The following is a 16,085-nucleotide window of genomic DNA, read 5'->3' on the forward strand; positions in this document are numbered from 1 at the left end:
GGGCCTAATTGTTTTATGGTTTCTTAACTTCTCCACTTGTTGCAATAATTTTAAGTAATTACGCAATAAAGCATAAACTTTCAAACTTTCAAACACTGGTTCTGAGGGCTGCTGGTAGTAGGCACATCTATCAGAGTGACCACAGTTTTGCCAGATTCTCTCCACGAGAAGCCGTTTCTCTTTGCAGGCCGTCCTCCGCAAATCTGCACCAGGGAGACCCTTTCACACGCACACACACCTCCAGCACGAGAAAACGGATATCCATGACACTAAATCTGCAATAAACAGCAATCAATTCTGGTCCAGCAGCGTACACGAGCTGGGGTCAGACGTAATGTCCGGGGTCACGGGCCCTGCAGCCGCCCTGCAGCCGCCCTGCGCGAAATGATTTCCAGGTTAAACCATACCGTGGGAGGCTCGTGCTTTGAGCCCCTGCGGGCACGGCCTCCTTGTGTTATTTAGACATGTTACAGTGCTGGTGTGTTCTGTGTTTGTGCCCTTGTATCCTGCAGACACGTCTCACACAGACATGTCGATAAAATGCTGCTTCGCTTCCCAGGGCTTCAGTTCAAGGGTTCCTTTCCATCCAGCACTATACTTAAAGTGGTGTTGTCTAGTGGCTAAATGCTGATTATGGGTCCAGGAGACATAAAATCCAACCCTGACTTTCACACTCTGCTGCACTGGTACTCAGGGGTAAATCTTTTATTTCCCACTGTCCCTGTTCAATTACCTATCGATGCTGCTGCTCTTAGGAAGTGACCAATCACGTGTAAGCTTTGTACCACAACTCCAGAGGCTAATAAATTAACATTCATTCTGCCCTTACTGTAAAACATACGTGGTCCCTTTGCAGGAAAAGTGACAGGAGTCTGCGAGAAACGGGCTGTTGAACTCTTCGGCCCGACCCATAAGCTGAATTTTAGTGATTTACTTCCCCACTGAACTTTTACTGCCCTCTCTTTCGGCGATTAGTAGCCGCATTGCACACATCCGTACGGGCTGGACTCTTTACTAAAGACCGCAGGCTTTTCTTCCTTCAGCACTGCAGTGTTGTCAGACATCTTAGAAAAACACGTCAACACACTTGATTCCCCTCTTTACTTGCGTGTGGCCACTGTGCTGCGCACAGCTCGTGTCAACCGGCAGCCATGTCCGCACTAATTGTTTCCAAATATCAGACAAAACGATGATTGATTTCTGTTTACGTTGTAGTCGTGTGTACATTTCGCAGACGGGGCACTCTTTTGGTGCTGGGAGTGGTTTAGAAAAAAAATACACTGACCCCATAGCCTGCTGGGCTAAACCTTCAGAACAAAATTTGAAGTACATCCAATTAGCTTCAGTGATGACATTGTGTAAAATGCACATTTAAAATTCTGGGATAAGTAGAACATGTCCACATTTCTACAGAAAATGGTGTGAATGTATGCAATGCTATTTAAAAATTATGTGTACGGGACAAGGAGAAAAAATCGGCTAAAATGACTGTCAAAAACTCTATTACTGTTTCTTCAATAAATGCAAACAAACTGAAAAAATAATCCAAACAGCACTTGCTTTATGTATGTTTAATACCCCCCAATGTTTAAATAGCAAGATAATTGAAAAGTAGAATATCTGTCCCACTACTGCATATCTGGGTTCAGCTACAATTTCTGAAACCTGTTTTAGCAGGCTTTCTTCTTCCTTATGCCAGCGTATTGGCACCTTTACGGAGGTGAACTTTAGATGTGTGTGTACAACCACAACACAGAAGTGCTTTCCGAGTTCAGTCGCAACCAAAGTCACTAGACTTATAATATTCTGCAGCAACAGCATTTTCCACATAATTATGAATTTATCACGCCTAGCAAACAATCCATCGTTTAATGCAACATTTGAAGATTTCAACAAAAAATGTTTCTAACTCAAATGCAAGAAATAAAATACCACGTGTGATGTGGGCAGAGGCAGATAGATCGTCTACAAAAGTTACTTGGTCACCTTTCAATTGCAGACTCTGTATTCAAGTGTAAAACTGGTATTAATGAGGTGCGACTTTTTCGCAGTCTCCCAGATAATGTTAATATGTGTTAAAATTAGGAAATAGTGAAACAATGCTGTCACGTTATGCCACATAAATTGCTGTTTCTTGTTGCAGAACCTGGTCAACCCTGGTACATAACTTTGACCTCACTTACCACATTAATATCGTGGCCCTAGCTAAGGCGCACTGTGATTGGGTGACTTTAGCGACGTCTTGGAGAGCCCCCCAGCTGAGCTAGTATTAAAATGAATGCCTCAGTCAGTGCCCGCAGTGTTTACAAGTCAGTATTAATACCTGCATGCGCAGCTCTGCTGCCTTGCCAGGTGGCCCCAGCCATCCCTCCTTTCTTTCTGATGCTTCGGCGTGCTATGAGAGTACTTTCCATAATACCACAGGTCTATTATACAGTGCTTTAAATGGGTTGGTACTTTCCGGTACTGAGTACCGGCACTTTTTTTTTATTTTGAGAGAGAGAGTACCTGCACTTCTCAGGAAAAACGTAGTGCTTTTAATTAGAGAGTACCGGCACTTCGCAGAAACTGGCACAGAGTACTGGCACTTAAGTGGGAATCTAAGACACCAGTGCCTTCCGCAGGAACATCTGCACTGCAGCGTTTGCGCCACCCCTGCAGTTTTAAACTTTACTCAGGAGCTGATTGCCTCCTAGTGTTTGCGCGGACGTGTGACCGTCTTGGATGTTGGGCAGCTGCACTCTGCATTATTTCACCGCTGGCATAACGAAACTCAGCCCCCCCCCCTTCAAAGTACATTGAGGGGGCCCCCTTTCCCCTGGACCTAGTCAGGGGGCTTCCGTCCCTGCACAGTGTAAAGTACTGAGGTGGGGCCCTGGAGCTCGCCCTCCTACCCCACACCGCGGGAGCTGTGGAGACATTTGTTACTCCATTGTATTTCACGACGTTTAGAATGTTCCGAGGGGACGGTGAAGAGCTTATTGCAAGGAAAGATGAACATTGCTGTAAGCCGTTAATGCACAATGGCAACAAATCACCCTTTAAAGTGCAATTACCACACCACTCTATTCTTCGAAGAAGTGCCTCAGCACTGAAAAGAAACTAGAAAGTAAATGAACTTCTTGAAAGTGCCACGGTCCGTCAGTAGCTCGCAGTTCACAATAGGCCTCCCACAGCGCTGCTTTGTCGGTCATTGGTGTGGCGCAAGCAGAGCAAGTTTTTCATAGAAATGTTATTTTGTGTGAACTCGACCCGAAGGCATTGGAGCGCTTTACATGAGCACCCTTACATTGCACATTCATTTCTGGAAGACACCGGAAGATCGAGTGATTTGACCAGAATCACAGGATGCTGGGCCGACGCCGAGATTGGAGCCTGCTTCCCCAGCTCCAAGCCCGGCAGTTCTGGCCCTCACACCTCATCATCCCCCCAATGGTTACCGTAAAATAACATGGGTAATGATTACATCACCAATTTTGGTGCTACAATCATTACGAAAAAGGGCAGGAATCCTTAACGTGTATTACACTTGTGAGGGGGCACAGCGCGAATCGTTGTAATAAAATGCAGGAATAATAAACATGGGATTACTTCCCCGAACTACTAAACATTAAAACTGTCTCTTGTACCGCAAAGGGTTTTCATCCCTCAGTCAGAGACGAAATAAAACAAGTCAAGTTGATGTAAATTTTCTGGCCTATTTTTTCCATTTACAGGACGTTGACATCTAATGAATTAGTGAAATTAACGGCCAACAGCAGAGAGTCCCATAACAACCTGGAAAGTGACTGTCCTCCCTGGCCACAGGCATCCCTTAACGTTTTCTCCCAGCAGAGGTCGAGGTGCAGGGCTGGAGAGGTAAAATGTCGGATTATGTCGCAAGTGTCTCGCGGTGTCCTTGTTTTTTGTTGTATTGTGCTATGTTACATCTGTGTAAACTGTAACTGAGCCACACATGACCTCTGACAGCTTAGGTACTAAAACTCAGTCACAACATCGTGTCCTTCTATCCACGTCATACTCCCATACCACAGTAACGTGCGTTCAAAATGGCGACAATAAAGCTTAGAAGACGAGGCCAGCGTCTCACCAAGGGATAGGTGTGCGGCTCCACTCCTGCTGTATTTATTCCTCAAACCGCCTGCAGTTCCTTGGACTCCGGCGCAGTTTTGCTTCGAGCGCATAATTTGGCTTTGTGCACAAGAAATGAGCTCGGCTTAAACACTTTCAGAGGAGGCTTGGGATGCTCTGGTGCAAGTGAAGCTGCGCAAGGAGTCCGTGCTTAGAGAATCAGTGAGATAACTCAGCGGAATAATGCACCTCTTGGAAGGTCACAGGTTATTGTCCCGTGCGTCAACTCAATTTGTCATCGTTCTAGGGTAGGTTAAATGTGTTGCATTCAAGCAGGTAAATGTAGACACCCGCTTCCAGCGACCAAACACCAAAGCATACGCAGAATTAGATGTATAAGTGTAGTAGTTGTTTATCACAGTGCTTCACAAACAGACTTCGCGGCGCTGTAGAAAAACCCAAGCATCGTGGCTCCTCAGCCCAAGGTCACCAGCGGTGTTCGAGGCTCCCCTAAGTAGAAGCTCTGCGTAGCTGCCCCCGGTTTCTGCTCTGTGTAAAGAGGGGCAGGTCAGAGACTTGACCCCACATCTCTGGAAGCCAGGCCCTGGCAGAGTGTGGACCTGGGCGGAGGGCAGATAAGGGATTCCCCTCACACCAGCTCTCATGTCTTAGGGGGCTCACCTCTCTTTATCTCTCATTCGCACAAGGCTGCCCGCGGAGCAGCGGCGGTGGTCTTCTGTGCGCAAACAACGGATACACTGGCGGTCTGAGGACAGGGGGTGAAGTAATGGCAAAGAAAGCCTGGCACGGAAAAGCTGCAGATTGTAGCAATAGTGTAAGTGGTCCAGGTGCTGACTTTGGAATCGGAGATCTGATTTGTGATGATTAATTCTCGGCTTGATCAAACAGTGTGATCCTGGGCAAGTCGCCTTATCTCCCCTGGTCTTGGGTTCCTTGTCTACAAAAAATGAGACAGCTTAGCAAAAGGCTGAGCATTGTACTAAGCTCGATGTAAAACAGACGGACATTTACAGACCAAGTTCCAAATGATGAGTGGTCTGTGTTGAGAAAGGTCAGAACTAACCCTGTCACCAGAAATCAAACCGCACGGACGGTCTGCACGCTTCGGACAGAGGAAGAGGGAGGAAGGTTTGTTCAAAGGAAAGACCACTTACAATAAATATTATCTAGTAGTTTCACATATTGATGATGTTTATAGTCTCTATAAGTATTTGCTGACGTTGTATATATCATGTGCAGTACATACAGACGTGAATACACAGTATGTTCGATGCACTCTCCATAGACCAGCTTTGTACGCAATTATTCTCTGTCATTGCAAGCTCACCGTTTTTTAAAGCGCCATGAAACTCTCTGGGATTTAGTAGCGGTACAGTAAGAACTATAAAACGGAACAGTTAAGAGGCTTCTAAACATGATGATCAGGCAGCTAAACGTGACTTTAGCGCTACAAGCACTACTCGAATAGCTTGCAACATGAGATATAAAAACATCACAGCAACAAAGCGCTGCACACGTGTGTGTGCCATGGGGTGGTTTTCTTCTAGAGGGCATGACTACGGGAGGGCCCAGATCACACGATTACTGATCTATCAGTGTGTTTCCCTGCAGTATACATAGAACCTTATTCGGTGTGTGTTGGCGCTTCTACTGAACATAGGGTGCACCTCCAGCGAGCAGCCTGTCCTGACATGGCGGGATCCACATATACGGGCCTAGCGTTCATACCACCACCCCCATAGGAAGAAGAACATCATTTTCTTTTTGTTTCACTTTCTGTGCCCGTTGTTAAAGTCAATGGGAAAATTCCCACTGTCGGCTCTACAGCCTCGCATTTTAAGCGTTATTCCCAGATCCTGGAAATCATGGGCATGCTCGGTCATACGCACTTTAGTTATGGTACTGTTAATCGGACGAACGCTCTTCCATAATGCGTGAGCGGTGGCCATTGTTTTGAGCTCTGCCAGGATGTACCCTTCCCTATGCCCGGGTGCACAGAAGGCAGAGCTGACAGATCAGACACCTACGGGGGCTCCAGGGCCAGCCCCCACCTCACCTAAGCCTAGTGCTCCGCAGAGGAAAGCCTAGTGTGAGACCCATCCACAGCGACCAGGCAGGAGCCTGTCTGAGAGACAGTGGGGTGAAGGGTGCGCGAGACCACTGAGCACCACAGTGAGCCTGTGGAAGGAGTGGGCGGGGTACTGGAGGGAAAGTTCTAGATGGGCCAAAATAGACTGAGCACCAGAGAGAATGGGTTTCAGCAACCATAGGGTGCTGGCAGTGAGCTGATTACGGGGTTGTCCCTTGGAGAGTTGTGAGGGAGACAATGGTACATACCAGCACGGAGTGATAGTCCGGGACGCATCAGTATACAGAAAAGTGATAGAGGGAATGCTTGAATTTATCTCAGCCACTGATAATCACTCTAACCAATCTCAGTCCTTCACTATTTTGCACACTAGCCATCTCAGTTTGGACACAGGTATATGCTAATCAGTCTTGACCCTGCTCTTTTGGAAACAGTGCACCTTGGCTTTCCAGGTCCTCCCTGAAGCAGAATACAAGCAGCCCAGGACCGGTGGAGAGGGCTCATCCCGGGTAGAACCTAAGTCTGGCCATACCCGCCCCACGTAGGGCGGCTCAGTAATGTACACAAGGAGGGCTGAGGACATGGAGAAAGTAGAGGGGAGGATAAACTTGTGAGGATTGTTGGAATCGTGAGGTGAGCAAACGAATGAGGGGTGAAGAGGGTGTGCGCAGTCCAGGCAGCGGCTACTGGGATGCAGGGAGGCAGCCCAGAGCCCAAGGCATCACCTCAGCAGCGCTCCTCTGCCGACTGACCAACGGGGACCCCGACTGCAAACACAACCTTGAATCTGCGACCCTCCTTCCCCGCCCCCGGCCAGAGCCCGACCCCAGGAGCTGCACGCAGCCGTTGATTTGGCGTCCCCCGAGCTGCGCAACTACGCAAAGGGCAAACAGTTAGGTGGGGATCATTAGTAGAGTCATAAACGGAGGGAGGGGGGAGGAGAGGGACAGCTCGGACCACACAGCTAAACTACACTCCTAAGGACGAGAAGACGACTCTCAGCGGAGAGGCCATGTCTTCTCGGCATCTTTTCGGATCCAAGACCGTGTCCATCCCAGGGCAATCTGCCTGCACTGTCAGGCAACCGGCAACATAAGGCTGGGTAAAAGAGAGAGAGTCTCTTGCAGCCGCCACTGGTGCCAGCTCGCGTGGGCGTCGGACCCCAGCCTGGGCAGAGCGCGGCGGCTCTGGGGTGCGGGTACCTATCCAGACAAGGCGATCAAATATACGTGCCAGTCTGGGAGGAGGGTAAGGGGGAACGCGGTGCTGTCGCAACGCAAACCAACCCCCAGGGGCTCGAACTGCGGGGGTGAAGAGGTTCCGGACGTTTCACAGGGGCACCGACCACCCCGGAACAAAGTCGGAAGGGGGAGCCCAGAATCAGGAGTAAGAGCTCGACCCTGCACATGACCATCTCTTCCCAGGGCAGGTGTCACCGCGAAATCGGTGTTCCACCAGCCACATCTCAGGTACAAGGTGCCGAAAGCAGCCGTAAGAAAAGCACAGAGCATCACTAGAGGCACTCAGCACCTGACACTTCCAACAGCCCCGAGCCCTCTCTGCATGATCTGTGCATCCCGCTGCGCGGGGTGACCTAGGTGTGCACATCTACCCCTCACCTTCCCACTCTCTGCCCCCAGTCTCCTACCTTGACTGCCTTGGCTGGCCTGGGTCCGCAGGGCGCCTCCCACCGCCAGCAGCAGGATCCAGACGGGGGCCGACCGGGAGCTGCCCCCGTGGCCCCGCAACAGCACCCCTCCAGCCGCTCCGAGCATCTCCAGCGGCGGCTACCGGCAGCAGCAGCCGCCGCTCCACGCTCCGACCTCCAGGCACCGGCAGCGCCCCCTCCGCTGGCACCCAGAGCCCTCCGCTTCTCCAGCGAGGGTCTCCTCTCGGGATGTGCGCTGCGCCACACAGACGTCTCCAGCGATGTTCTCCGGTGCTGCGCTCCGGCGGCGGTGGATGCTCCGCTCCCTGGTCCCCCAGCTGCCTCCTGCAGCGGCTTCTGCTCCTCTACCAACAGCCGCTGCCGCCTCCACCCGGCCGCGGCTCCGCTCCCTGCCCCCTGCGCTTCCTGCTCCCTGTCCGACGAGGGACGAAAGTAGCGCGCACCGCACTTTCTCCAAGTCAGAGGCAGCCTCCAGAGGGCGCACGGGGCCAGAGGGCGGAGGGAGCGGAGCTGTCAGGAGGACGCGTGAGAAGATGCACAGGGAAGGCTCTGACAGCTGAGGGTGCGTGCGGTGGGGGCGTGCCGAGGAGAAGCTCCTCACAGGGGCGGGGAGAGCCCTTTCCACCTCTCTGTCTGTGGTGCTCGGAGAAGGGACTGTGTGTGATGGGTTCCAGCAACACAACGAACCACCCCGCCTCCTGCACCCGTGCCCGGGCTCCGGAGTGCAGGGCTGAGAAGAGGCAGCACACAGGCTGGACAGGAACACGTCCACCTGCGCCCCTGGCACCGGTGCCATCCCGCCAGCGAACGCTATTATTGAAAGAGGCGCAGAAATCAACGCATCGCAACGGAAGGCGCGCTGTGCCCGAGAATGAAACAAACACGATTCGGAGGCAGAGGTTGCACCAGCCTGTTTGAAGCGTCCGATACCCGTGAGTGTAAAGATGAAATTCGTTCGCGCTCCCGGGAGAAGATGAAGCTACAAAGCGCCCTTTTAAAGAATTCAGCACGTGGTCCCTACCATCGGCCAAGGATGACCGCGAGTCTCGGGGCGCATAGTAAAACCGTCCGCTTTGTTCCGTTTTTAGACGTCTTGTTATTACTTTCACCAACTTCGACGTTAACATGGGGCTCAGGGCACAACTTCGCAAGAAAGACAGTTTCTCGGTCTATTTTACGTCAACAAGGAGGGCGCCTGGTTTCTAATCAAGTTCGGAGAGCCAGCGTGCTTCAAATGTCCAGAAAAGTTCCCACACTTTCCCTTTCACGGAGAAAAAACCAGTGTGAAATCAGTGCTCTTCCCTCACATGCTGCGGGGACTAGCGCCAAAAGCATTCATAGTCTGCAAGCCGTACGAGTGCTTGAACCATCACCTGCAAGTGAAACAGAGCGCAGGGAATCCCTTCAAACCCACGGGAAGGCGGGGAGGAACATAAACACAAATGAGTAAAGCTTCTTTCTGGGGATAAATACATTCATATTCTAAATATAACTTAAAAAAATAAATATTATTTTGAGATAATCAATTCCTAAATTCAATAGACTTCATCGAAATGTATTTTAATCAAGCCATGAAGGGTACCCTTTAGGCGTTTCCACATTTAGTTGAATTATGAGCACATCGGGCATATTTCACCATATCTCATTATTAAAATATTTATGTACATGTTATGTACATAAGTTCTATCTTATCTGTTTGATCGCAGAACACACCATTTTTCTTATACTTAATATTATAAAGGGAGAGTATTTTGTATGTCTCCAAGCCGTTTCCAATCCTTACATAGAGTATATGAATATACGCAGGGCTTCTGAAATTATGTGGCATTGGTAGACCAAATTATGAGGCAGGATTGACTAAACATTGTAGCAAGAAGATGCCAATTATACGGCAGTATGTGGCACATTCAGTGGTAGTATTGCTTTACAATTTTGTTAATTTGGTGCACATTAATTTTGTCTAGAGCAAACGTTTTACCTGATTGTGTACCACATAAAGACCTCTACATACTAGTCAGCAACTGAAAAGTGACCCATTAACTTTTGCAAAGAGATTTCCAATGTGCAACATGACGCGTGTACTTTTTGTATAACTTTTTATTTGTTTGAACTAGAAACGTTTTTTTGACGAAAGTTGAAAGCTATGCAGCAGGTGAATAATTATGTGACAAGTGTATTAAGTTGATGCTTTTGCAGAAGATACTATCGACTTACATAATTACAGGTGCCCTGAGTATAAGTAAAAATCATGCAATCGTTGAAGAGGGCATTCTACGCATCTCACGGAGACTCCTCTTGACCAGTTAGTTACACAGATCACACTGGATTTAGTGGCATAATTTGCATTTTTGTACATGGGCCTATGCTTTTATAATCCCACTGCTAAATTAAAAATACAAACTAAAACCAATCACTTGTAACATAAATCTTTCTTTGTGCCAGCTACACTGTAAATAATCTGTATTACATTTTCTGAAAGATTAACATAATCACCACTATAATAGCCAAAAGGAAATAAAATGTACACCATTGAGAAACAATAATCACATTCATGTTTCTGCATAAATTAACTACAGTTTTTACGTAACAGATCCATAATCGTTGAAAACCCTCTAAGCCATCAGTTAAATCCAGTGGAAATCAATTGTAATCAGTTAACACAAATTTTCACGAAGACAGTTCTTTGAAACACTCACAGTTCAGTGCCCAAATGTGGGCCGAAAACCCATGTTAAAACATGACAGAGCCCCCAAAAGATGCACTGCATCAACTAGCAACAATGCAACTCAAACTAGAGCAATGCACTTAAAGCAGTGAATAACATGTTTAAACAAGACAAATCATAAAAAAAAAATCCAATCTGAAAAGAAAATGTAAACAACCCTGGTGTGTCAAGCACCAGAAGCAACCACAAACCCAACAGCAAAGAAATGGAGTCAAAACAAAAAATGGCAGCAATTCTTATATGTTGTTAACTTATTTCCACTGACATGTTTGAATAAAAAACACCACTATAAAATCACTAAAGGATCAGTACCAGAAGGACACCATTAAAAACCTAAATGGTTCAACCATTATCCGGTTACACAAGGCTTCTTAGGACTTTGAGCAAGCAAAATGTGATTGCATCTAATTTCGTCCCTGTGGTGGAACTTCGTGGAACTTTATTTCCAAGATACAAGTACAGCTTATTTTTTGTTCCTAAGCAGAATCTCATATATTCTCCTATCACGCACAATATAGACCTAATTCAAACAATGTTTTTGCTTCTACAATGCCAAGAGTCAATTAAGTTTGTGTCACGTGCTGTATAAATATTAAAAACATAAAATTAAATAAAAAAACAAAAACGAATGCTTCTACTGTGTGGTGGCTTCTACCTCACTCTCTAATATACTTGACTGCACCAACATTGCCTCCAGTACCTTCTATACAATGGGATCCCTTAACCGCTCCATTTTTAGCATGTTCTATGGGTGGACACTCATTTTGTGTCAAAGACAAAGATCACCTTTCCATTCTGTTGGGGACAGTCAAAATGTAAATTACGCCTTGCTAAATTTTATTTGGGGAAGCATAAAATTGGTGTAATTTGGGTAAATGTGAATTACAAAATGTAGGCAACATTGCCACATCGCATACATTTGGGGAGAAATTGTAACACAACCTATCATACAGGTAATTTTTGAACTTCAGTTGCATTATAGGTAGATTTTTTTACCCGAGCAGACTTTCAGCTAATTTTTGAGCGTGAAACTACAAATCTGAAAGTGAGCAGCAGTGTTTTGAATGAGAGCAGCAGTACAGTTGATGTAGGTGGCCAGCAAACATTTCAGGTAGATTTTTTCACTTGACTTGACTATATGGGTAATTTTTAAGTGCAAAACGTTTAATCCAGATGACAGCTGCAGTGTTTTCAACCAGAGCAACCGGAAATGAACTCAATTTTTTTTATTTTTATTGAAATATGCAGTTTGCGTTATTCAGTGTAATTTCAAATAATTGTGTGGTAATTTCATGTAATTACGCTACAGCAAATTAAGCACATTTCTCACACCCCTAATTTAAATCCCTCAACTTCATCCAAAGAGGCCATCACTGATAATCTGTTGGTGTTAAGATTGTAATGAATAATGCCGATACAATATTTTACCAAATACTGGTGAATGTAAGCCCCAATTCCAGCATTAAGGTTGCTGCTGGAGTGGACTGCAGGGGTTGCAATTACAGAATAAAATGGAACCTCTTCAACAGATTTATCAAAGAACAGTTTACATCCATCCACGATTTCAGTAACATATAGAAGCGCCAGTCTGAGTTTTCTTAGTTCTGCTTAAACCACCCAGTGGCTCACACAGTTTCAGCCAAGAATCTAAGTTTATCATTTATTCATAAGACATAACTCTTGGTGGTCTGAGCCTGGGCTAAATGTGTGATATGATACCAGAATATTGTAGCCAGAATATCGCCTGACAGAAATATCATGCAGTGCACTTCATTACAAATATATTGCCCATTGGTGTTGTGTTAACAGAAAATCTACATACAATGGACTGATTTTTTTTAAACAACATGTAGAACAAATTATTTCTGATGAAACAATACTTTGTCAACAATATTTAAACATACAGTTGATTGGGCTCATAATTGTACACCAAGTAACCAAATGCTACCCAACATTATACCCAACTGTGCCCCAAATTGAAAGTCTTTTTCAGAAGCTCGGGTTGCTGTCCTTTTGTTCTCTACAACACTCTGGATTCTGGCTTCACTCAGATACTACCAGGTGGGTTGACTTCTTGGGGATTAAGTCCATTGGACCTCATTGAGCCTCCTCCAAGATATATAAAACATGCCACAAACCAAAAACAAAAGAGTCGGATCAAGGCTATTTGGAACAAAGCTTTTCAAACATAGCCTCCTTGCCACACAACCTCAAAACTTAAAACAGATTAAGGGGCCAAGAAGAACCTCACTATGTCTGCATCAAAGACTCTTTGTAGTTTTAGTAAGCAATATGATGGAAGCTACTCTATGAAACTGTTGTTAAAAGCTCACAAGATGAAGCTTGTCCTGATTGATACATAAGGGGTAGTGGTTTGGTTCCCATCAGTTATTAATGGATGCCTTGGATGCACCTACTTTACAATGCTATCTTCACCTCCCTAATTCTACCCGAATAAAGGTGATTAGGTTAGATCTAAATTAGTCCATGCTTGATGCCTCTCGTTAGTTCGGTTGCAGGATATCAGAACACATTGTCTGGTACATGTGAAGCCCAACTCCAAACATTGTTTTGTTAAATATGATTTTCTATAACCTTTTTAGGTCTCAAGTACAGACAGCTGAAAGCTAAAAGTTGTTGAAAAACTTGTTGTAAACAGTACCAACACTTATACTGGGCTTTGGGTCACCCTATTGCTTGTCATTGATTAATTTTCTTGTCCGTCTCATTTGCTTGCTTCTTGTTTGATGGCTTTTCTTTCTCTTCTTGTGTTTGTCTGTCAGTGGAGCATAGTTTCTGCACCATACTTTTGATGACTTGTACACTTCCAGTGCTTACACTCTGAGAATTCCTTTTTTTCATTTTGTTTGAGCACTCCATGGGAGTGCACGTTATGTTTTGCTCTCTTTCCCACTTGGTATTTGCTCTCCATTCAAATCCCTGCCTTCTATTCTCTACTTGTTGCTCTGACCTCTCCAGCAAATCTGTTCTTTCCCACCACTCCCTGTCACTTTCCTATCCAGTCCTGTTCTGTTTTTTTTTAAATTTAATTAATACATACCCCAAACATTGTCCCCGCTTCTCCTGCCACTTGCCAGCACTTACTCTTTCCCACCTTCTCCACTGTTGTTTCACCCTGCGCCTTATTCTTTTAATATTCTTCTTATTCCCTTTCTTATTCTTATTGTTTTCTTTTTTGGTTCAGCAGCTGCAATTTGCTGCTGGGGATCTCGTACTAAAAAAAAGGTATTTTGGCTCACTTTATATTTATATAGTGTTCCAAGATGGGAGTCCACCCTGTTAGAATGGTAAATTAAACCAAAAAGAAAATGGCAGCTGCAACATGCTGTATGTATGGACATGCAAAGTGACACATATGGCTACCGTAGCTTCATAAGTCGCACATGCACGAAGATGCATGTGGGTGAATTAATCATCCCTACTGGCGTTGCCTATACTTGTGTCCATTATTTTTATTCAAGGTGGTTCTTGTATACCTTAGCCGAGTCCTATATCATAGCACGTTTCCTGCCAGACTGACTAGTGAGAACGAATATCACAATGTTCCTGCCGGTTAGCCTGGTGGGAATATTGTAATGCGCTTGCAGGGATGTCACCGCCATGGCAGTGGCTTCCTCCCCGTGATTTTGGCTGTCCCGTGGCGGGACTGCCAAACTCAAAATGAGTAAGTGTTTTTTTTCTTTTCGGTTGCATCTTACTTTAGGGGACCCAGCCAGGAGACAGAGCTCCACAGATAGACCTAAACTGACTTCTTGAAAGCTCAGAACTGCCAAAGAAAAAGCCACTAAGCCACAGAATAGCTACACAACCCCAAAGGAAGAAAAAAAGAAGCTGCAAGAGTCTAAAACGCAACCCATAATTCACTTATGGTAGACCGTTTTTTATTTTCCTGTGGCTGGAATAATAAACTTCGGCTACTATACATTTAAAATGAATTTTGAAGAAATGGAACGTGGTGCAGTTACTATAAACGCATGTAAGTAGCAGAAGCATTATTTAACTGCTGCGCTTCTAACAGCGTGCCAGATAGTGGTAAGATTTCGGTAATCTATTGATTGTCGAAATTCATCTCAATGTTGCTGATTCAACCGGTAGGACACAGTGGTAGTCACTGGAAGGCACCGGGTTGCAGGTCTCTGTCTGCAGCACTATGCTTGACACGGAGTAAGCCCAGGAGCTTTCATTGGCGCAGAGCTTTCCATTATGGCCCGTACTACACAGGCGAGCAAGGCGCGCAATGTTATGTTTGCAAAATAATAGCGTCTTCCTGTAAAACGTCTGAAAAAACGTGGTGGCATAAGTTTTTTTCATAAAAAGATGTCAAGGCAATTTCTGCATCTTTCCCAAGGCGACAGAGCTGATCGGCAGAAGACAGAGTGAGTGAAAAATTATAGTATCAAGTGACCCTATATAGGTTTGATGAGTTAATTGCTTAGATTTATGGATTTTGTTTCTGAGTTCCGACATTTTTGTATTTTAACAATGATTGATTTTATTTTTTTAGCATCTCATGTTAATCAGCGTTGATTATTTTCTCAAGTGTGCAATCTTGTGGAATGGAATATTTCATTTTCTGAAATTGCATACTAAATGGGCCCGTACCATATGTTTACATGTTTATAATGTACTTTTCTTTTATGTTTTGAAAACTTGAATATGGTGGGATGACCTTTTCTCCAAAATGCGCAGACAAATATCTGACTTGAAAATATATCTTGGACAACCTTTAAATGATGAAAACAGTCTAAGGTTTGGGTAATGTTTTAGACATAGTGTGTGTGTTTATGTGTGTGTGTGTGTGAGAGCATCAAATGCTGTCTTGTGTGTTTGACTTCTCGAGCCAGTTAGCACCCAAGTGTTGACACCATGCCACCCCATCCCATTCTATCCCACCCCACATAAACTAGAGAATGTCATTAACTTGTTGAATATTTAAAGAAAAGCAACACGAAAACCGACTCACAAATATACTCTTGCTCTTACAGGCTTTCTTCTGCTCCTCAATAGTTAATCCACAATGTGCACTATTATATTTCATAGCATTACTCACAACGGAATATACAATCCGAAGGAAATGAAAATAGTTCTTCTTCGTTCACAAATAAAACCTTCTCGGAAAAAAAAGGTGTAGGTGCCTTCTGCTATGTAAACTATAAACTGATGAACAGTCGGCAAAGAACTGGAGTGTGAAGACAAACAGCTGGCCTCGTCAACAGTATAAACCCGGAACCCAGGAGACAAAAAGCCTCTCAGAAATCCAGATGCAGAAGGCTCATCCTTAGCTCAGCCCTGCAAGCTTTTCTCATGGGACACTGTGGGCAGTCCATGCCTCGCCAGTTTTAAGTATCTAGAGCTCTATAAATAAGATAGCTGATGTTGAAAAGTAGTGCAGCAACACTTATCATTTGCATTATATTCAGCAGTCACACAACGTGAGGACTTCTCAGTAGAATGTCCGAAGGCCCCCTATTGCTGAGACTTTTTACACT

General features: G+C 45.4%; 1 protein-coding gene across 5 annotated transcripts in view; it reads right to left on the bottom strand.

Moving 5' to 3' along the window:
- Nucleotides 1–8,802, bottom strand: part of EPHA5 (EPH receptor A5) — a 647,731-nt gene extending 638,929 nt beyond the window's left edge. Inside the window, exon 1 of one of the 5 annotated variants that reach the window (XM_069235711.1) lies at nucleotides 7,830–8,802. In XM_069235711.1, coding sequence (XP_069091812.1) covers nucleotides 7,830–7,956 — 127 coding nt within the window. In that variant the 5' untranslated portion in view covers nucleotides 7,957–8,802. The remainder of the gene's footprint in view (nucleotides 1–7,829) is intronic. The other 4 variants (XM_069235720.1, XM_069235739.1, XM_069235747.1 and 1 more) reach the window with 4 other exon arrangements.
- Between the last annotated feature and the right edge of the window lie 7,283 nt (nucleotides 8,803–16,085).

This window comes from Pleurodeles waltl, chromosome 1_2 (genome assembly GCF_031143425.1).
Source record: "Pleurodeles waltl isolate 20211129_DDA chromosome 1_2, aPleWal1.hap1.20221129, whole genome shotgun sequence".
In the NCBI taxonomy this organism is placed as follows: Eukaryota; Metazoa; Chordata; class Amphibia; order Caudata; family Salamandridae; genus Pleurodeles; species Pleurodeles waltl.